The 24,243-nt window shown below is 35.5% G+C and overlaps 1 protein-coding gene across 10 annotated transcripts in view; it reads right to left on the bottom strand.

Moving 5' to 3' along the window:
* The window catches only part of CEP170 (centrosomal protein 170), a 132,752-nt gene that overhangs the window by 57,029 nt on the left and 51,480 nt on the right, over positions 1 to 24,243 (bottom strand). For all 10 annotated transcript variants that reach the window (XM_061160232.1, XM_061160240.1, XM_061160237.1 and 7 more), the window contains exons 4-8: positions 23,983 to 24,061; positions 12,580 to 12,638; positions 12,322 to 12,484; positions 10,388 to 10,522; positions 1,014 to 1,490 (exon numbers count right to left, since the gene is read on the bottom strand). In XM_061160232.1, the coding sequence (XP_061016215.1) occupies positions 1,014 to 1,490; positions 10,388 to 10,522; positions 12,322 to 12,484; positions 12,580 to 12,638; positions 23,983 to 24,061 (913 nt within the window). The remainder of the gene's footprint in view (positions 1 to 1,013; positions 1,491 to 10,387; positions 10,523 to 12,321; positions 12,485 to 12,579; positions 12,639 to 23,982; positions 24,062 to 24,243) is intronic.

Here is a 24,243-nt window from a genome sequence, read left to right as displayed (position 1 = left end):
GTATTTCTTCAATTAGGTGAATAGAATCCCAAACCATAAAGTACAGGTTAAACCAGGGTCAGTTTTGTCAATGATAATGAAGTCATTCATTGATTATTCAAACTACTGAGTACCTATCACATACTCAAGTCCCAGGAAGGGGCTAGAGAAAAAGGTAAGTAATAAACAATCCCTGACCTCAACAAGTATTCTTTTAAAGCTCTTCAACTTTTTGTATGGTAACAGAATGATCAGATTAACATGCAATCATTTCCCTTATAGTAAGTTTGTCAAATAAAATCAAGATATAGTAACATAAATCTGTATTCAGCAAATTCTAAATTAAAATTTAACTAGCAAAACCAATGAGGGGAAAATGATTAGTTGATACTCTGATGTATTTTAACTAACTTTGGTCAAGTATTTTTAATAAAACATATTTAATAATTATTTCAAAAATAAACATTTAACTGCAATTTTCACTAGTGAAAAAATTCTTAATTCAATTAATTCCTAGTATCACTCAATAAAATTTGTTTCATATGAGTATCTTGAGAACAGTCTGAAACACTCCACCAACAATGTGACTATATTGCCAAAGTAGAACTATAAGCCCATAATTCAGTAACTTAAAATGTTCAAAATCTACATATTGACATTTTACAGGAAGCACACAGTTGAGAAAAGAATTAAACATATATTTTCCTTAAATTAGGAAAATGATGAGAACTGTCTTCTAAGGAATCCCACTGGTGAAATGAATGAATATTTCCACAGGAAAAAGAAACATATTTAATGGCATACATATAAATTTACAAAACCAATTTGGTTTTGGCAAGAAAATGATGGCAGACTGTTTTGATTGAGTAAGTTGGATATGGGCAGAATGGCTGGCTTTTGAACTTTAAGATCAAATATAAACCTTCAAAAAAGCAGAAGTAGAAGCTTTATATCATATAATTATTTTTCTAATCATAGTTTGGTAACTGTGAAGACTGAACTTAACCATAAAAAAGGAAGTTCTGAAAAGTTACCTTTCAACCTTTTCAAGTAAACTGGAACATCACTTTTAATACTTTTGGAATCCTCTTCTGTTCTTTCCCATACCATCTGAGGAGGGTTGTTCTGTGCTAGCCAGTCAGCTACTTTGTTTTCGGGTGCCATCATTCCAGTTTGAATCCCTGGCAGGTCTTGAGTTCCAGGAGAAGACTTCTTTGACTTGTGGCGCTGATCAGAAGTAAATTTTGTCACATGATCTCTAATAGTTACTTTCCCTGGGGTACTGTCATCAAATTCAATGGTAAATGAAGCATGCCCTGCACCTGTTGTATGAGAACTTGGTGTGTCTTTTGTTGGGATTTCATGAATAGTGCTCTCTGTTATTTGTGATGGTTGCTGAAATTCTTTTGTAGGGATTTCAAAATAACTTGGTTCTCTACAGAAAGGAAAAAGTACTTCTTCATTTGCAACTGCAGATTGTTCTTCAACTTGCTTGGCATCTACGCTGCACCCTAATAAGAAAAATAAGAGAAAATTCAAAATATTTGGGAGCTTCTAGAACTTGAAGGAGTACAGTAATGGCCACTTCCATTACTCCATGGGAATCGGAAGGCAGATCGCTGCTTAGATGAAAAAGAATGACAAATGTCATAAAAGAGAAATAATTTCGATTATAAACTGGCATTTCCACTACCAATAGGAGATGCAAGATAAGCAGCAGTGGCAAAGGATAGCAAAGTAGTTAAGAGATGGGATTTTGCATGGTTAGGTCTGTATTGTTTCCAACGTGGATCCAGAAATTAGCAAAAGTACAAAAGAAATGAAATCAAATGTAGATGGAGATGTATGTTCAATGTACATATCTACAGAGATTAAAAATAATATGAATTTCCTTATCAAGTAAGGAGGATGAAATATTGCAAAAACAAGTAAATTTCTAAAGGAGAACGAGTGTTCAAATGAAGAAAGAAACATGAGGTTAATACATGAGCAACATTCTGGACAGGATGATTTTACTTACCATTCTTCACAATCACAATTCAGAGACATTACTTTTAGAATGACAAAAATAATATTACTAATGTGTGATTGTTACAAGAAGACAGATAACATTTTATAAAGAAAAGAATGAGTAGATAAGACATGTGGTTTGCTTGTAAAATGCAATCCAAGCAGCAGTGTGAAACAAGTAAGGTAAAAACAGAAAATTCAGTTGCCAGCCAATTAATTCCAAAAGAAAATTCATGTACATTTCTATACAGCAGAATATGCCGAACTGTCAAAAATCCTTAGAGGAAAGCTGAATTATAAATCTCAGATCACCAACAAGAGTTGGCATAAGCAAGTAACTCTGGAACACTACTCCCCTGTTGCTTCAGAGACAAATAAGAAGGCATGAAAATAAATGAATCTCTATATAAAATATGTGAAGGCATATAAATGAAAATGGTAACTGAAATGTTTTAAATCTGTTATCAGATATTACAAATGCAAAAAAAAAATTTAAGATTAAACTGCTTTGGTTTTCAGGAAGCAAAAGAACTATTTTCAAGATGGTAAAGAGTGAATTCAAATAAAAACTATTTCCCTAAAGCTCAAAAAAGCATTCCTTTTAAAAACACACTGATAGAAAAATCATTTACAGATAATTTATTAGGAAAGAATACACAAGGGACAAGGTTGTTTATAATAATTTTCTAACTAAGTGAAGTATTTGGTCTCTTGAAACATTTTCCAAATATTAAATACTGATAGAATTCTTCTGGTGCTATAATCAGTTTCTTAGCAATACTCTGAATATGAAACAGTCATAAAACTGTCTGCTTTTAGATTATACAAGAACGTCACAGCAACGTCTCTACAGTTCAATGTGTGGCACAAGGCAGTGCACGCGCGCTAAGTCGCTTCAGTCATGTCTGACTGTTTGTGATCCAAGAACTATAGCCCACCAGGCTCCTCCCCATGGGATTCTCCAGGCAAGAATACTAGAGAGGGTTGCTACTCCCTTCTCTGGGGGATCTTCCCGACACAGGAATCAAACTCACGTCTCTGATGTCTCCTGCATTGGCAGGCGGGTTCTTTACTACTAGCACCACCTGGCAAGTTCCAAATTAAGAACCATCTCCAGTGTAAAACACAACCTACGGGGAAGGCAGAGAATTCACCTGCAATGCAGGCGAACCTGGTTAGATTCCTGGGTTGGGAAGATCCCCTGGAGAAGGGATAGCTACCCACTCCAGTATTCAGGGGCTTTCCTGGTGACTCACACGGTGAAGAATCCAGCTGCAATGTGGGAGACCTGGGTTTGATCCCTGGGTTGTGAAAACCCCCTGGAGGAGGGCACAGAGCATTAAAGACATCAAGTTCCACTTCCAAAAAAAAAAGTGAATATTACACAGACAGTAAACAGAATACATAACAAAAACAATTTTTAACAGAAAAATTATCCTTGTCAAATCTACTTAGTTTTTCCTCACCACTGAAAATAAAAAAAGTGTATCAGAAAAACTCTATGCTATCAAAGCAGTAATTCTACACACTACCTAGAAGAAGATACACAAGATTCTTAATAACCCAAGTAATGTTTCAAAAACTTCTTTATTAAAGAGTTCATTTATTTTTTCCTTATTATTAAAATGTCCACTTGAATGTTTACTTTGAAGGCCTGTACCTTAAAATTACCATGAGAGTAAAATGCATTGGCTGCTCTATATATATTGATAAAATCACTGATGTTTTTATTTTTTCATACATTGGTTTATTTACTGATTTAATAATGTACTGTGCCTGATCAATTTCATATAGAACTATCCTTCCTATCTACGTGTCCTCACTCATTCATTTTGCTTTCCGCATCCTTACAGGTAACAGAGTAACACTGAGGACAAAAAGTGGCAGCTTCCTACTACCACTACCTGAATACTCAAATAAATGATGTGGCTGAACTATGGAGCAATAACTACAACAAGCTGGCCCAAGGGTATAGCATTTATCATCTACTTGTCACTGATTCAAATGAATATGTTCTCAATTTTCCTCCCTTGAGAAGAAAAAATTCACAGTTATTTCTGACACACTTTTAACATGCTTTCATTAAAAAGCAGAGGTCACCAACTGCACGTTAACTATTTTTAAGGTTATTATTTCCTAAGTTATTCCTACTTAAAAACTGACTTTCCTTTATTTTTTTAATTTTTTATTAGTTGGAGACTAATTACTTCACAACATTTCAGTGGGTTTTGTCATACATTGATATGAATCAGCCATAGATTTACACGTATTCCCCATCCCGATCCCCCCTCCCACCTCCCTCTCCACCCGATTCCTCTGGGTCTTCCCAGTGCACCAGGCTGGAGCACTTGTCTCATGCATCCCACCTGGGCTGGTGATCTGTTTCACCATAGATAATATACATGCTGATCTTTCAAAACATCCCACCCTCACCTTCTCCCACAGAGTTCAAAAGTCTGTTCTGTATTTCTGTGTCTCTTTTTCTGTTTTGCATATAGGGTTATCGTTACCGTCTTTCTAAATTCCATATATATGTGTTAGTATGCTGTAATGTTCTTTATCTTTCTGGCTTACTTCACTCTGTATAAGGGGCTCCAGCTTCATCCATCTCATTAGGACTGGTTCAAATGAATTCTTTTTAAGGGCTGAGTAATATCCCATGGTGTATATGTACCACAGCTTCCTTATCCATCCGTCTGCTGATGGGCATCTAGGTTGCTTCCGTGTCCTGGCTATTATAAACAGTGCTGTGTTTCCTTTAAAGATTAGAATCTGAGACTTCTACACGTTAACGCCCAATCTAACCACTAATCAGTTATCTAACAATGTCAAGTAGCACAACAGAGTAGAAAGAAAGCATTCATGATCTGATGATTATAGCCAAACAGCCTGGTTTAGGAGAAAGCAGGAAGAAGATTTGAAAATCAGGTAAGTCCCACCTCTATCAGTTCTTAATTCTCATTTTTCTCATTGTAAAATGAGAAAATAATACCCACTCATAAGATTGTTGTGAAGATTCAGTGAGGTATGTATTAACTGAGATAGCATAAGCCACCCAGAAAAAGTCTGGAACAAAGTAGGCATACAAATAAATGTTCTTCTCCCCCAACTCTCCAACACAGCTAACCAGGGAAACAAGAAACTAAACATCTAACTCTACAAGACCCAAGACAGATATGACAATACCTATACCCTCTTATCTGTGATCTTTACCAGGAGGAAAGTCCCTCATTGAGAGCCTTTTCTTTGACTACTTGCTCAGATTACTTGTGACAAATCTGGAGGATATGTAAAAGCAAGGATTAAGGTCAGATATACTGCGCTAAGAAAACGAGTCAACTGGTCGAGATAAGTCAAAAAACAATCAAGAGCAGAAATGTGGCTCAAAAATACAGCAGTTCAGAACCATTCAGTGAACGGGCAAACAGTCTTACATACTTCAAGTCTCCCAAGGACACTACTGTAACATATAGTTCAATTACTGATATTCATAATGAGGCTTCTGAGTCATAAAGTAAACATTTTAATATAGTCACCCTTCTTTGCTTAAGAAGGAAATGACATGAGTAAATAGAAATTAAGGGAATGTTTAAACTTAAAAAAAAAATTGCAGTTGTAAAAGTGAAGTTCAGTCATCTGGAAAATTCATTAGTAGAGGAAATCATTTTGCCAAAGATGATAAAACCAGATCAAGTGTGGGCCTACCATACTTGGGATTGTAGGCCCACTAGAGAAATTACTAAGAGTCTTCTAAATAATACAGAAAAATAAAACAGCTTTCCTCTCTCAGTACTGGTAACAATCATTCTGAAATTTGTGAATTAACATTCATTTCTCTTCAAAACCTGTTTTATTTATACTAAAGTAAACTCAGTCATGTCTGACTCTTTGCGACCCCCACAGACTGTAGCCCTTCAGGCTCCTCCACCCATGGAATTCTCCAGACAAGAATACTGGAGTGGGTAGCCATTCCTTTCTCCAGGAGATCCTCCCGACCCAGAGATTGAGCCTGGGTCTCCTGCATTGCTGGCAGGTTCTTTACCATTTCAGCCACAAGGGGAGCCCTAATGAGATTAATAATAAAACATTGGCATGAATAAAATATTATTAGAATAATTTCCATTCATACTAATACTTAATTATTAATCTTGACTAACAGTATTTAATAAATGATCATGCTAGAATCAATTATGGTTATCTAAACCAGAAGAGCAATATCCTTAAGTTCTTAAGGCATTTTATGATTGTGTCACTTTCCAGGGAATCTCATGATATACATAATGTAGAAAAAAATGTTCCCTTCCTTCTTCTGTACTAAATTACATGAAATATTAAGCTATTTCAAGATGCTTACAAAGACTCTAATTATGAAGGCGAATTCTACTTAAGATATCCATCCAACCTAGTATGTTCAAGTACTTCAAATTACAAAGACTGGGAAACTCCTTTTACTAAAAAGGAATTACAACTCTAAAGTTTTTAAATTTAGTTCAATTAGATTAAAAAATCAGTGTAAAAGAGCCAAAAATCTACTCTTTACAGTTGTATGCAACCTTTTCAAAATGTATGCAACACTTAGAGGCTTTTAATTTAACTTAAAAAAGGTTTAAACCATGTTAGCAGGTTGGAGAACACATCTGAACTAAATTGAGGACAAGTTCTCCTTTAATAGGACTCAAAATATTCACACTACTTCAGGAGAACTTTACTGCTCTAATATTTGCTTCCAGGGTTTTGGGGACTTTAAGGTAAATTGGTAGGAGATTCTGGATACATATGGACCCACAGAAAGGGACATAAGTTACTAGGGAGTAGATACTCTAGTATCCTTTCTGGAATGCTCACCTTTCAAAATAAGCACTAAGATTTTTGGGTGCTAAAGAAGACTCTTGAGAGTCCCTTGGACAGTAAAGAGATCAAACCAGGCAATTTTAAAGAAAATCAATCTTGAATATTCACTGGAAGGACTGATGTTGAAGCTGAAACTCCAATACTTTGGCTACCTGATGCAGACAGCGAACTCACTGGAAAAGAAAGACCCTAATGCTGGGAAAGATTGAGGGCAGGAGGAGAAGGGGGTGACAGAAGATGAGATGGTTGGATGGCATCATTGACTCAGTGGATATGAGTTTGAGCAAACTCCGGGAGACAATGAAGGACAGGGGAGTCTGGCGTGCTGCAGTCCATGGAGTCACAGAGAGTCCGACACAACTTAGCAAGTAAAGGACAACAACTAAGATTTTACATTCTAAAAACTGGTAATGAAGAAGCAAATCACTTTGTTTTTACCAGAAAAGACTGCTTAGAGCACAAATAAACTAATCATTTATATTTCACAATTTTAAACACTTAAAAAAAAACCCTTAATTTCACAATGACCAAATGAAATAGCATTTAATATACATTTCCAAACTTCACTCTACAATACATGCTGGCATCATAAATTACATCAGACTTGTAAACTGTTTCCCTCATCCTATAGTAGTTTAAAAAACTACAAATGATGAATCTGAAACAATCACATCCTGATGCTAATATATGAAAGTAAATGAGACTCTCATTAAAGCTTTTAACCAGCTGAATCTGTCAGAGTGCTGTAAGCTTCTTAACAGAAGATGTAAATCACTAAATTCCTTCTAACTCAAAAATAATCCCACGATTATGAAGCAGCTTTTGTCATCTGGCAGAAAAGATACTCAATGAGAGAGGCTACACAAGCTGGTAATCATTTAAGAATTTAGTTCCATTCACATAGATGAAATTACTATTGGACACTTCACAGATTGAAATTCATTTTATTATGCTGAGGCATGAAGGACTGATTTTTATGTCAATTTGTTTTTGGGGTGTTTGTTTTAGTCTTTATACTCTACAAAGTATATTATTTTGGAATGGTTTTGTGTGTGTGTGGGTGGGTGTGTAATGACTGCTGAAATGTTAACTGTGGGTAACAGCATGGACTCTAAGTCAGGCCACCTGGGTTAGAATCCCAGCTACACTTTTTCTAGCTGAGTGACCTCGTGAATAAACTCACATCACTGTGCTGCCACTTCCGTAACTATAAAATGGGTATGATAATAGTAACTACTTTCAGGTACAGCTATGAGGATTAAATGATTAAATATACATGGAGCACTCAGAAGACTGTCTGGATAAAGTAAGCACCACTGAAATATTATCTATTGTTAATAAATCATAGTTCTGTCTCCAGTACAAAAATTACAATTATACTTCACTGTGTTCCACAAGATATTTATTTCAGATTTCAGAAGTTGTTTTGGGTACAAGGATCTTTAATGGCTAGATAAACTCACCATCACAATTATTTTCAGAATCTGGGAACATTAAATTCTGCTGTGTTTCATTTAACTCCCTAATAATTAGTACATTTTTTTCTCACTCTTCTCTCTCTTCCTTCCTCCTTTTCTCCCTCCCTCTCTCTCTTTCTCCTAGGTGGCTCTAGTACACATGATAATATAACACGTGATCCTTGAAGTAAGAAATGTGCAGTTCAGATAAGGCATACACACAAAATACTAAATAAAAGTGTTACAATACACATACACAGACATATCCTTTAGAATTTTATACTACTGGATTTATGTGTATATACTCCTATGGGAGAAGAGAAGGCAGGAGTTAGTCTAATTTTGTGTGAATGCACTCGGAGAGCACTAAACAACTGTAGTGGGATACAAGGCTAAGCAAAGTGGGATACAGCTAGAAACTTTGACATAAAATCTGTGAGAAAATATAAAATCTTCACATAAAGTCTTTGTTAAGCAAAGATATTAAAGGACAGCTTAGATTTATTGTACAAATTCATTTGCAGAAAGGTTGAAACTGGAAATAGTTCAGTTATGATTCAATGGGGAAAAAAAAGCACAACAGAAGTAGGCAATGTACACAAAAATTTCAAATAAAGTAGACATTCTTGACTGTCTTCCAAAATCCATTTCCTATTCCTCCCTCCTAAAAGAACTCCAACATTCCCAGGTATCTGCTCGTCCCTGATACAGCTCATGTGCCTTAAGGGAAAATTAACCCCACATTCAGCTTCAGGATGGTAAGACTGGTGTAAAGGGTAATCTCATAACCCTTGCCAGGGACTGGTTCAGAAATAAGCAGGTGATCTACTCCTGAACCCATGAGGTCAATGAAACGACAGATGTGTTAAAAACTTTGGGGAAAGTTTCCAGGGGTCTTTTAGAAGCAACCTTTGCTATTTCCAACTGGATGTGATCAAAGTAGCATGCACCCCAACTGCTACTGGCAAACAGCCTATGAGTATTAGGGGAAACTTCCTTAGTATGCAAGCACTGAACAGAAGGGCTGAGAGTCCGAGAGAAAACACCAACTGATGATGCCATTGAGATGCCGCATTAACCAATTCTAAAGCGGTTCATTATTTAAGCCAGTACATTTCCTTCCTGTTTAGTATCAGGTGGCATTTCTGTTACTTACATCTGAAGGTATGCTAAATAACATTAAGCTTCTGAGCTTGAACATGAAGAAAAAGTTGTGTTGGCCACAGAAATAAGAAAACTGAGATGGGACTTTATTTGCAAAGTTGACAACTTTAGTTTGGGGCACTTTAAGAGCAAGTTGATAAGGCCAGCTTTCTTAGACCTGTATCCTGGTAAAATTAGAGTATATTTATGAATAAGAACCAGTGTCCTTATTCTCTGGCTAAGAATAATGTCTTATTTATCTTGTAGAATTAATGGTGAAAGGTAGAAAGTTGACGGGAGTGCTGATGGAATCTATCCTTGACTCAGAGTCACAGCTGGCTTTACATACTGCTCCCTGGTGCCTGTATTTAATTCCTCCAGTTTTGATCCTTATCTGCCATTATCAAGGAAACCGGCTGCTCCATCCACCAGTGTTGATGTCCATGTCAAGTCCTTATGTAAGAGGCAACTGATACCTCCATTTATTTCCTGGAAATCTTGATTTTCTGGCTTTTGACTTTGAACTAAATTTCTCCAGCAACACAAGAATATGTTCTTTGACTATTAATCTGAGAATGTGATTCAGAATTATTTCTTCATTCTGGCTGCTTAACAGCTAATCTTGTTGCTATCACACCCCCCAAAATTAGGTACACTGAGATTTTAAAGAAGTTTTAACTTCATACATTTTGAACATAATAAAAATTTTTCATTTAAAAATACGATTATACACTTGTGAATCTAGTGAAAACACACAAAGTTAGTCTGCATTTACTGTTTTGGTCTAATTAAAACATTTTAATAATTATTTCAAAATGGCCAACCATATTATTAAACTTTATCATTTAAATAATAGGAGATACCACTTTTAAGAACGGATAGATTTTTGCTTTGATAGTAAGTTCTTCCTAAAAACCATTTAATGTCATAGTCTGAGATTTTTTTACCTGATGTTCCAGTTTCGTGATTTTTCTCTTCGGGTTTGCCATTTGACTTGAAAGGTCTTTGTTCATCCGCCTCATCATCCCCCCACCATGAAGGCTGCCCATATAATGGAGTACCACGGGGCATGGCAGAAGTATCTGTAAAGAAGTGAGGAAAATCTGTCTAAAGCACATGAAACAGGGAAAAAAACAAACAAACATGCCTTTGGAGAATGCTAGAATTGCTCAGCTGACTTAATGAAAAAACAAAGTACAGTTGATCCCTGAACAATGCAGAGTTTAGGAGCCTCCACCCTCTCTGCAGTTGAAAATACAAGCATAGTATAACTTATAGTCAGCCTGCTCCCCTGGTGGCTCAGATGGTAGAGAATCTGCCTGCAATGCAGAAGACCCGGGTTCGATCCCTGGGTCAGGACAATCCCCTGGAGAAGGAACTGGCAACCCACTCCAGTATTCCTGCCTGAAGAATCCCATGGACAGAGGAGCCTGGTGGGCTAGAGTCCATGGGTCGCAAAGAGCAGAACACTTATTCAACAACTTTCACTTCCGAATCCACAGTTCCTGTGTGTTAGTCACTCAGTAATGTCCAACTCTTTGCGACCCCCTGGACTCTAGCCCACCAGGCTCCTCTGTCCATGGGATTCAGGCAAGAATACTGGAGTGGGTTGCCAGTTCCTTCTCCAGGGGATCGTCCTGACCCAGGGATCAAACCTGGGTCTCCCCCATTGCAGGCAGATTCTTTACCATCTGAGCCACAAGGGAAGCAGTTCTGCATTCACAGATTCAACTAATGTGAATTGTGTAGTGTTGTAGTATTAACTATTGAAAAAAATCTGCATTTTTTTTTTAATATGGTGCTTCTCAACATGGAGAAGGCAATGGCAACCCACTCCAGTACTCTTGCCTGGAAAATCCCACAGACAGAGGAGCCTGGTAGGCTGCAGTCCATGGGGTCTCGAAGAGTTGGACATGACTGAGCGACTTCCCTTTCACTTTTCACTTTCATGCATTGGAGAAGGAAATGGCAACCCACTCTAGTGTTCTTGCCTGGAGAATCCTGGGGACGGGGGAGCCTGGTGGGCTGCCGTCTATGGGGTCGCAAAGAGTCAGACAAGACTGAAGTGACTTAGCAGTACCAGCAGCAGCAGCTGCTCAACAGTTCAAATCAGTGCTGTTCAAGGGTTAACTGCACAGTCTAGATAGCAGAAAATACTCTATAAGTTGAATAGTACTTGTGGATCTCATTCAATATTGAACATGAGAAACAAATTTTGCACTGGCTAATATCTAAGTAATATAAACTGCTATAGTCCAACAGCTTTTAGTCAAAGTGCAACTTGTTCACTGGTACATAGAAATGGCTCATAAGTCTAAACATAAAAGACAAAACTAAATTTTGGTATAAGTGGCTGTTTTAAAAAATTTGAAAGCCTAAGGACACTGCACAGTAAATTTAAACTAGTTGTTAACTGGACTAATAAGCTTATATTTAAGCAATTTGGTAATTTCTAGAAGTTTTAAAAATTGTTTTTATATGACTGGGATTATGTATATAAAATATTCTTAAAGCTCCTACTGTAATATGATACATATCATAATTATTATGATAATGTAGCCATTATTGGACATTTCCTTTTCATTCATTTCAGTTATAATCTAGGGGGAAAAAAGCAGACAAATATGAAATAATAAAAATACTATAAGGCAAATTATATTTACTTTCCTCAAATGAACATACTAAACACACCTACATACAACTGCCATATAATTATGTTCTATACTGCTTTCTAAGAAGCACTGGCTGCATTAAAACCCACTCTGAAATTGTCATTATCATTCATTATTTTTATAAGGACACGGACAATTTTCTGAGAACAAAGCATGCAATTTCTTCATAATCAAGAATACACATGGTATTTTCAAAGAGGTTAACTTACCAACAACTTTCTCCTCAGATTTTAGTGCTTCTGTAGGTTTGTGCTGCACTTCTGTTGCAGAATCTGCTACCTTTGAATCTATGCTTTTGGCACATGCAGATTTTGATAATTCTGATTCTGAAGATTTTTGGGACAACTGAAGCTGAATGGTAAATTTCTCATGCTACAAAACATTTTAAAATGGAAGTGAAATATCCATGAGTGAAATCAACCCTAATAAATGGCAGGTTTACAAAAGAAATAAGTAAAACTGTTTACCTTGAGAGCTTCTTCAGGGACCCTCATTTCTCCTCGTACTACAGTGAAAAGATTTGTATGTAAACAGGGCTAAGGAAGAATATAATTTCAAAACTCTGATAAGCTTAAAACAATCAAAGATAATACAGAAATTGTCCTATTTTCAAGAAATAATTATAAGAAAATGACCATATTTCCCTTAAGAGTTAAATGTTAAAAAAAAGTTAAATGTTAAATTATGTTCACACATATAAAAATTTTTTAACACTAAATAAAATCTTAAAAAGTCTAGCAAGTAATTCCAAACTTAGGTAATAATCACGGCCTTCAAGAAGCAAACTAGGTAATTAACCTAAGCACAAAAGACATTTTCAGTTCTCACTAACAGTAATATGACCACAAAGAAGAAAAGCACCTGGATCAAATTATATTGATAGCTAATCACAAAAATCTAAAAAGAAGTGTCATCAGTGATTACCCAACAGTAAATCCTGAAGAAATTCAATTATTCCTACTTCCCAAGCACTGATAAAAATGAAATCCATCTTGAAAATGCAAAAGAAATGCTATAATTAGGGTCTTTAAGTAACTACAACCACTCCTTCTCCCCATGAATTGCAATCAGGATCAAATTACATTATCAAACAACTGATTCTATACAGATTAGAACCAAGTGCTAAATATAATGAATGCTTTCATTATTATGCCAAAAAGAACAATGCCTCTGTATGTTAAAAAGATCTTTCACTAAACAACAGAGGTCACATTTCTCACCATTACTTAACCCCTTAATGAAAGGACTTTCATAACCACATAGTAAATTCTAGTCTTCTTTATCAGTTCAGAGCACCCATGACTTCAAGGGTAAAAAGCTATAATTATCATGACCACTTGGGAGACAAATAGACTTCCCATGCATAACAAGCAGTAAACTTGTTTACAAGTATTTGTCCATAGTTCTACTCATCAAAATAATAAAAACTCAGAATTTTCCAGAATTGTAAAGCACTTTGGGAATATCCTATTCAATTCCATTAACCCACGTTCCCATTCTATCCATGTGGAACTTGAGGACTAGAGAGGCAGAACCCAAGATAATAGTCAACTGAATACTAGTCCAGGGCTTTCTTATCACTTTACATTGCTTCCAGTAAACTGTGAAATAATAAAAAATTTCCTTTTTTATTATGTATATATGCTGATACACATTTGCTGGTATATACGACAATATATAGTTCATAGTTAAGTACTTAAAAAAAGTAAATATTCTAGTAAGCTTTTGTTTTACTCCCAAAAAACTCATTAACAGCTGAGAAGATTCACTGCATTCCTACATTTACAGTGGAAAACACCATCTTAAAAATACTGAGTCATTTCTATTTTTCAATGGGAAACATGATTTTAGCCTGCTGTGAGTGCTTTCTGCTGCTTCAAGTTTCTCCTGGGAGTGCCCCAGGCTATTCCTCAAAGTGAGTCTAGGGCATCCTCTTAAATTTAGACTTCTTTAGGATCAAGGAAAACTTATAAAGAGGGTATAACTCAGATTCACATACTTTGCCTTACCAAAAAACTCCTGGGTGGGAGACCAAAGAATTCAAGAGTCCTCTTGTTCAGGTCGTGAATTCACCTGAGAACCCCAGTGTGACCATGAGATTTCTGAGGCTGCTCTGACTCCAGCTTCACCTTCAAAGCCACCACCCTGCTAGTGGCTCAGACCCAGGCGGCTGCTTTAGCTTGCTGAGCTCAGGGAATGGCAGTCCAAGGGACGACTACTTATGATGCCGAGTTACAAGACACACAGTACAGTGTACATCAACTATATCTGAAAACATTCCAGAACGTTACATGCTTACTTAAATCTTGTTTACTAAAAATCATTAACATTAATTAATGATGAACAATTATTTAATATTTATATAATTATATACTTTATATATTTTATTATATATTATAGATATTTATATATTTATTTACATTTTATATAATTATATAAATAAATATAATTATTTAATTAATGGTTATTATTTACTTGATTAATATTAATGCTTACTAAATATTAATGTTTACTAAAATTCTTATAAATAATTAATATTTAATTAATTAATATGTATTTATATAATTAAATGTAATTATATATTTATATATTTATTTATATTTTATTATATATTATATATTTATATGTTATATATAATTATATATTACACATATAATTAAATTAAATTTAATTTAATTTAATATAATTAATAATTGTTAAATTAATGATCGATGATTGATATTAATAAACATAATATTTATAAATTATTTCCAAACTTCTTTGAATAAGAAACAATTGAAAAACAGAAAAAATATGTGAAACAATGGTTTGCAAAGACAATCAATACCAGGTAACAAAAGACAGTGATTCTTGAGTGAAGAGGAACAAATCAAGGGGAGTGCAATCACTGCCCTAATTCAGGATCTCTAGAGAGCTTCCAAGTCACACTGGAGGGAGGGCTAAGCAAGGCTGAACCTGGCAGACTCTAAGCTGTGAAGAAAAGGGGTTGAGAGTCTGGGCAGACCAAGAGGACTACAGTTCAGAAAGCTGCACAGAAATAGTATTCCAGAGATTGTTACAGGGGCTGGCTCAAGCATTCAGTTCGGTACTGATCAGCACATTAATTTGAGAAAACTTATACCTATGGCTGGGACAAGAACCACCTTAAAGTATTCGAGGTAATAGTGCCCCTTATCAGAGAGGGCCAGGAATAGTGTCTAATCACAAGAGCCAAGCTGGAAAACCTCATGTATAACGGGCCACTGGATAAAGCAGGGGTTGGCAAATTGTTCATCTATTGAGGGCCAGACAGTAAACTTTCTAGGTTTTGGAAGCCATATGATTTCTGTTTCAACTACTCAACTCTGCTATGACAGTGCAAAAGCAGCTAAAGAAAGATGTAAATGAGTGGATATGCCTGTGTACAAATAAAACTTTATTTACAAACACAGGCTGAGAGCCAGGTTTACCAATGGTCTTGCTGACCCCTAAAGCAGGGTATACAGAAAGGTCTTGCTTCTATAATGGGGAATTAATTAGCCCCAGACTAATCTTAGAAGTTCAAAAAATTTTAGAAAAGCAAGATTCAACATGATAAAACTATTTCAAAGTAACCTGTATCCCAGAACAAAGCTCAAAAATATTTATAGGAATCCAAAAGTATGCATACAATATTCAACAAGGTAAAAAAAAATTCACAATGTCTGTCATTCAGTCAAAACAATGAATGTAAAAATCAATCAAAACTGACTCAGAGCTGACACAAATGTCAACACACATTCTAACACAGTTAATATCACTGTATTCCATATGTTTAAAAAATATGTAAAGACTTGAAAGATATAAAAGACAAAATCCAAATTTTAGAGCTGAAAACTATACTGGATAGGGAAATTGCATGTTAGACACAGCCAAAGAAAAGTTTAGTAAACCTGAAGACTGCAACAATAATAACAACCCAAAGTGAAACACAAAGAGAACAGACACTCATCAAAAAAATAATAAATAGAGCCTCAGTAAGCTAGGAGGTGACTTCAAGTAGCCTAATATACATTTAAATGAAGTCCTTGGGGAAAAAATGGGGAAAACAGAAAAAAAGAATTTAAAAAAATAATGGTTGAATTTTTTTCTAAATCTGATTAAAAGTAAAAACCCACAGATTCAACATGCTCAAAAAACCCCAAGCACAAGAGACATGAAGAAAACTGTACAAAGGCACATTAAAATCAAACTGCTCAAAACCAGGGGAAAAGGGAACCAATGCAAGTGAGAACAACAAATTTAAAGTACTTAAAAGAAATGTCATCTAGAATTCTATGTCCAGCAACGATAACTTCTAATAACTAAGGTGAAATGCTTTTACAGACACACGAAAGCTGAAAGAATTCATCATCAGCAGAGCTGTACTATAAGAAATAGTAAAAGAAGTTCTTTACACAATAAGAAAATGAAACTAGATGAAAATGTGGATCAATATAAAAAAGTATGAAAAGCACAAGAAATGGTAATTACAGTGGTTCAAGATATGAATACAATGGCCATAAAAATCTATTTTTCTTATTATTTAAACCTCTTTAAAAGATAACTGATGCTTTACTGATATCAATGTAGAATGCAATTTGTAACATATATAGAAATAAAATGTATGACAATCACAGCACAAAGATCAGGACAGAAAAAATGAAAGTATACTACTGTAACATTCTTATACTGTATGTGAAGTAGTATAATGTCATTTGAAGACACAGCTTAAAAGTAAAGATAAAATTATAAAATCTTAACCACTAATTTTTTAAAAAAGGGTTACAGTAATAAAATAACAAGACAAAATGAAATCATAAAAAAGCTCAATAATCCAAAATAAATTAGGAGAAAAAGAGAAAAATCTGATGGGGCAAATAGAGCACAAATATCAATATGACAGATTTAATAACCACATCATTAAATGTAAATGCTCTAAATCCCCAGATTAAGGCAGAAATGATCAAACTGAATAAAAACTAAGACCAACTATGTGTTGCCTACTTCAAATGTAAAGACAATAATAAGTTAAAAGTAAAAGAAGGCAAGCGATATACCACGCTAACACCAAACAAAACTAATGTCCAGACAAACCAGATTTCAGCACAAAAAATCTTATCACAGATAAAGCAGAGCATTTTATAACTATAAAGGGGATCAACTCATCAAGACACAACAATCCTAAATGTTTACACTTCTAATAACAGTGTTTCAAACTACATGAAGCCAAAACTTCTGCAAGGAGAAACAAACCCAATGAGATTCTAAAATTTTGATAGTACTTTCTCAATAACTGATAGAACAACTAGACAACAAATCAGTAAAATACAGAAGATGTGAACAACACTACAACTAATTTGACCTAATAGAATACTCCAACCAAAAACAGCAGAATGCACATTTCTTTTCAAGTACACAGAGCATATTTACCAAGATAGAGTAGATATACCATGCATGAAAGGACAGGATTTGAAATACACGAAGTATGTTTCTCACCACTATGGGTAAATTGGAAATTAGTAACAGAAAGTCCCTTGGAAAATTTCCAAATATTTAGAAACTAAGTAACAAAGGTAACTCAAACAAAGATCAAAAGAGAAACTAGAAAGTATCTTACATGTTAAAGCGGTACAGGCATACTTTATCGTATTTCCCTTTATTGTGCTCTGCAGACACTGTGCTTCATACAAATCGAAGGTCTGTGGCAACCCTGCACCCAGCAAGTCTATCAGAGCCAGTTTTCCAATGGCATTTGCTCACTTTGTGTCTATGTATGGTAATTCGCCCATTTCAAGCGTTTTCATTATTTTTATATTTGTTATGGGGATCTGTGATCAGCGATCTTTTTAAAAAGTTATTTTTGCCTGTGCCAGGTCTTGGCTGCAGCATGTGGGATCTTTTGTTGTGGTCCATCGGTTTGTGGCACATGGGCTCTCTATCAAGGGGCCCAGAATCACTAGCTGTGGTGCAAGGTTCCCAGCCAGGGATCGAATCTCAGTCCCCTGCATTGGAAGGTGAACTCTTAACCACTGGGCCACCAGGGAAGTCCCTGATCGGTGATCTTTGATGTTACTATTGTAATCATTCAGGGTCACCATGAACTTCACCCATACAGGTCGGTGAACTTAATTGATAGATGTTGTGCACGTTCTGACTGGCCCACCAATTGGCCGTTTTCTCTCTCTCCCCTCTGGCCTACCTATTCCCTAAGATACGACAACATTAATGTTAAGCTGATTAATAACCCCACAACAGCCTCTAAACATTTAAGTGAAATAAGGAGTCACACATCTTGTACTTTAAGTTAAAAGCTAGAAATGACTAAACTTAGTGAGGAAGGCGTGTCAAAAGCCAAGAGAGCAAAATATTTTTGGTGTTAAAAAAAAGAGAGAGAGAGATGGAGGGACATTTGAGAAAAAAAAAAAAAAAGAAAGCCAAGACAGGACCAAAGCTAGGCCTCATGTGACAGCCAAATGGTGAATGGAAAGAAAAAGTTCTTGAGGGAAATTAAAAGTGCTATTTTAGTGACACATGCATGGTAAGAAAGCTAAATAGACTTAATGTAAATATGGAGTAAGTTTAGTGATCTGAATAGAAGACCAAACCAGCCACAACATTCCCTTAAGCCAAAGCCTAATGTAGAGCAAGGCCCTCTCTTCTATGAAGGCTGAGAGAGTTGAGGAAGCTGCAGAAGAAAAGTTTGGAGCTTAGAGAGAATGATATATGAAGCTCAGGAAAAGAAGCCATTTCCATAACATAAAAATGCAAGTAAAGCAGCAATTGCTGATGCAGAAACTATAGCAAATTATCCAGAAGATCTAGCTAAGATAATTATAATGAAGGTGACTACACTAAACAACAGATTTTCAATGTAGACAAAACAGTCTTCTTTGGAAGAAGACACCCTTTCATAGCTAGAGAGGAGAAGTCAATGACTTCGCTTCAAAGGGCAAGCTCATTCTCTTGTTGGGGGGGGGGGGGGCGGGGATAAAACAGGTAGTGACTTTTAAGTTGAAGCCAATGCATACTTACCATTCTGAGTATCTTAGGGCCCTTAGGAATTACGCTAAATCTACTCTGCCTGTACTCTGCCAAGCAAATAATAAAGCCTGGGTGACTGGACATCTGTTTACAACACTGTTCACTAAATATTTTAAGCCTACTGTTTGAGATCTACTGCCTGGCACGTTACAGTCCATGGGGTCGCAAAGAGTGGGACACGACTGAAGAGACTTAGCACGCGTGTATGCCCAGAAAAAAAGATTCTTCTCAAAGTATTTCTGCTCACTGACCATGCACCTTGTCACCCAAGAGCTCTGATGGCAATGTACAAAATTAATGCCTGCTAACAACAACATCCATTCTGCAACCCATGAATCGAGGAGTCATTTTGACTTTAAAGCCTTATTATTAAAAAAAAAAAATTATTTTTATTTATTTGGCTGTGCCAGGTCTTAGTTGCAGCCTGGGAGATCTATTTCCCTGACCAAGGACTGAACCTGCACCCCCAATATTGGGAGTGTGAAGGCCTTGCCACTGGACCACCAGGGAAGTACCTCAAGTCTTATTATTGAACAAATACATTTCACAAAGTTATAGCTGCCACAGAGATTCTTCCGCTGGATCTGGGAAGTTATTTGAAAACCTTCTGGAAAAGATTCACCGTTCTAGTTGCCATTAGAACATTCGTGATTTACGGAAAGATCAAATATCAATACTAACAGGAGTTTGGAAGAAGCTGATTTCAAACCTCATGAATGACTTTGAGGGGTTCAAGACTTCAGTGGGGGAAGTAACTGCTGAGATAGTGGAAATAGCAACAGAACTAGAATTAAAAGTGGAGCCTGAAGATGTGGTTAAACTACTACAATCTCATGACAAAACTAGAATGAATAAGAAGTTTCTTATGAATGGGCAAAGAAAACAGTTTCTTGAAATGGAATCTACTCCTGGTAGAGATGCTGTGAAGACTGTTGGCATGAAAACAAAGGATCTAGAGTATTACATAAACTTAGTTGATAAAGCAGCAGTAATGCTTGAGAGACTGACTCCAATTATGAAAGAAGTTCTGCTCTGGGTAACATGCAATCAAAGAGCACTGTGTGTTACAGAGAAATCACTCATGAAAGGAAGAGTCAATTCATGTGACAAACTTCACTGTTGCGTTATTCTAAGAAATAGCCACAGCCACCTCAACTTCCAGCAACCACCTCCTGATCTGTCAGCAGCCATCAGCACCAAGACAAGACCCTGCATCCTTAATAAGATTATGACCCACAGAATGCTCAGATGATAGTTAGCAGTTTTTAGTAATAAAGCATTTTTTGATCAAGATATATACAAATTTTTTAGACATAATGCTATCACACACCTAACAGACTACAATGTCATTTAAACATTAACTTTCACATGCACTGGGAAACCAAAAAATTTGTGTGGTTGGCTTCTTACAATGCTATAGTGGTCTGGAACTGAAACAATATCTCTAAGGTAAGCTTATACTGGGTGGGGGGTGGGGTGGGGGTGGATTTTATAGCACTAAATGCCTATGTTAGAAAAGAAAGGTCTAGAATGATCTTAGCTTTCACCTGGAAGAAGTTAATAATGACAGTAGAAGTCAAACAGAAAACATTAACAATTGAAAAATTCAATTATATCAAATTTAAATGAACTGGGGGGGGAGATTCTTCCCATTTTCTCCACAATATCTGCTCTACCTACAGAATATGCTGTCGATTAATAGCAACTCCATTTTTCTAACTGTTTACATCAACTGTACAATTTTGGATTCATCCTTGACTCTCTTCTCTCTCTTAGTCCATATCCAGTCTAATGAAGAATATTACTGGCTCCATCTACAAGACATGTACAGATCCCATCATTTCTCACTACCTCTGCTTCTATCACCCTGGTCCAAACCTCCATTATTTCTCACCTGGAGGGAGCTACTGCAACTACCATAACAACCTTCTAACTGGTCTCCCTCTTATCACTCCTGCCCACTCCCACCCTTAAGTCTTTGAACAAGAGTAACCAGAGGATTCTTTTAAACATGTAAGTCATTATCACCTCACTCCTTTGATCAAACCCTCTAATCTCTCCCTGTTTCACTTAAAAGCCAAAATTATTACAATGGCCTATTAAAGGTGATACATTCTGGTTCCCCATATGCTCTGACCCTTCACTAACTCCAGCCACACTGACTTTTTTTCAAGGCTGTTCCTCAAATATGGCAAACAGGTTTTTGGTTTAAATCTTGCATTTAACTCTCTATCTGCTTGAAGAGCAATTTCTCCAGATATATCCATAAGGTCAGCATCTTCACCTTCTCCTTATTTTTGCTCCAATGTTGGCTTCTCAATGAAGTCTTCATGAACAGCCTTTTTAAAGTATAATTTCTCATGTACCACCACTAGCTCTCTATCCCATTCACACTTTTTCTCGATAGAATTAATCACCCTCTATCATTCTTTCTGTGTGTGCTGTCAGCTACCTGCAACCCCATCAAAGTGTAAGCTCCAAGAGGACAGAGACTGTGGTCTGTTTTAATTAGTACTGTATCTCCAGACTGGGGCTCTCTGGTGGCTCAGTGGTAAAGAACTCACCTATAATGCAGGAGACGTGGGTTCAATCCTTGGGTCAGGAAAAACCCTTGGAGAGGGAATGGCTACTCATTCCAGTACTCTTGCCCAGGAAATCCTATGGACAGAAGGAGCCTGGCAGGCTACAGTCCATGGGGTTAAAAAAGAGCTGAATATAACTTCATGACTAAACAACAACAAAACATCCCCATAGTGTGGGGACAATGTCTGGCACATGGAAGACATTCAATAAATAACTGTAAAATAAATAAATTTAGGCTTGCTGATCTGTTACATATCTAGCCACCTGGAGATACAGTACCTATTTCTGAAGTGTAGCATTTCACTATACTTCCTGAGTTTACAGTCATTTCTTAAACTTGGATATTTCACTACTTGCTTTTCCAAATCAATTAATTACTCTGATTAGAAAAAAATACTTTTGGCAGATATATTGTATTCCAGTTTCAACTCACGGTAAATGTTCTTTCCAGTCTTAATTCATGGTAAATGTTCTTTCTGTTGCTGTGGCATTTTAATTAAACAATTTTCAACTACAAAGTATAACAATCTGTAGACTAGTTAACTACTAAACCTAATTTTACTATGAATAAAGCACAATAATGGCTTCAGTCTAGTATATGTAATATGTAAAATTTTGTTTTAAAAAACTGCATCCTATATAATACAATTTCTGCCACTGTAACAGCACAGTGCTCATTCATAGACAGTGCTCAAAAATCAGGAGCAATATGAGATGTTATTTTTAAATAATGAAATCAACTGAGTCTAACCTGAGCGATTGGACAGTCTGGCTTAACAAAAAGTCCTTTGGAACAAAACACTTGTCCCAGCTTGACAGACATACTGTGAGCAAGTATATAAGGAAATATTAGTTCACTATAAAGAAATGATTATACAATCTATAAAAGCATGATGAGTAGCTTCTCAATAGTTTAATTTAAAATTCTATAAAGTAAACTTTATAGAGTTTGATTGAAACCCATTTCCTACTATTTTCTCACGTTTTGAAACAGCTAATGTCAAATGAATGAAGGACCTACTTAAATTCAAAATATATTTGTTTTTATTTTTGGATGAAATGTACGTTGGTGGAAAACAAACCATCAATCAAGGCTTTAATGCTAATTCCTAATCACTGTGCTTGATATATATATATGTGTATATATATATATATATATATATATACATATATATATATTTTAAGGATTTAAAACATACAACTCAAAAGTATTAATGACTAATGCTGCTTTGCCTATACAAATGTAAAGATTATATATGAATGTTATAGAATTATTTTTTTCATAAATTTTACGTTAAATCTAAAAAAACTAATTATGCTCTATGAACACTTTTAAAGTGTTAGTACATTTAAGTATCAACTCTCCTTAGCTGAGACATTTTCTCTGCTAGAATGATAAGTCCATCCAGTTGCCAGTATATTTGATGTAGTCCTTAATATCAATGTGCAGATTAAAAAAAATTCCATATAATATGTAATATCTGTATTTTAATTAAATAAATTATTTAAATTAATTAATTCTAAATTAATTAAATTCTTTTTACAAAGCTTTCCACCTTGTATGAACAGAATTGTTTTTATTCTTGTTCAGCCGGTCAGGGCCCTTCTCTTCACCAGTGATTCTTTACTAGGAGAACACCACCATGTCCTTATTCAGTTCTTAGAATCCTATTTCCAGACAAAAGAATTTTAAATATATGCTAAATGCATAATGTACTTAATCATGGAGCACAGGTCTCAAAAGACATAGGATATGGAAAAATTTGAATTAAACAGGCAACAAGAGATGGAATGCATAAAATGGAGTAAAAATGGAGACAGAAGAAAAGACTGCATTAATTTCTTTCCATGCCTCCTGGAGGTTGACCTGGGCATTATCATGTAACCAGAAAAAATAAATCCCTAGACTTGTCTACTATTACACACTCTGTCTTCTACCCAGTTACATTCTTTGATAACCAAAGTGCGTATGTAATGGCACTGCAAGAATATTTCTGCTGAAACTATAATACAGAGTGAGGAGGGAAAAAAAGAGTCCATCAACTTTTCCAACATTGTTTTTAGGAACAGGCATAATAAGCAGAAAGAAAATGTATATTTTTAAACATGCATTTTAATTTGGAAGGGCAAAGAGACTTCCAGCATGCTTATATTATGAATTCTTATGTCTGAAGAAATGTTTAATTTATACCAGAATAAAGATTTTTGAATAAATTTAATAAATGCACAAAATCATATAAGGATATCATATCCAAATCTCAACTTATCTTCAAGTTTCAAGGTGATATAAGTCTGTTCTGGAATTCTAACATCATTCACAAAAGTCTACAAGAGAAAAAAAAGATGTTAAGTTAGTATTTGAAGAATTATTACATTTTAGACAAGCAAATATTCAAACCTTATACTATATAGATCGAATGGTGGCTAATACAGCTTGTGTATAATCATAAAATTCATGTTGTAATAAATGATTTCATAATAAAAGATTTCATACTAAGCCCTTTATT

The sequence above is a fragment of the Dama dama genome, chromosome 14, assembly GCF_033118175.1.
Source record: "Dama dama isolate Ldn47 chromosome 14, ASM3311817v1, whole genome shotgun sequence".
In the NCBI taxonomy this organism is placed as follows: Eukaryota; Metazoa; Chordata; class Mammalia; order Artiodactyla; family Cervidae; genus Dama; species Dama dama.
This window is presented reverse-complemented; position numbering and strand designations above follow the sequence as displayed.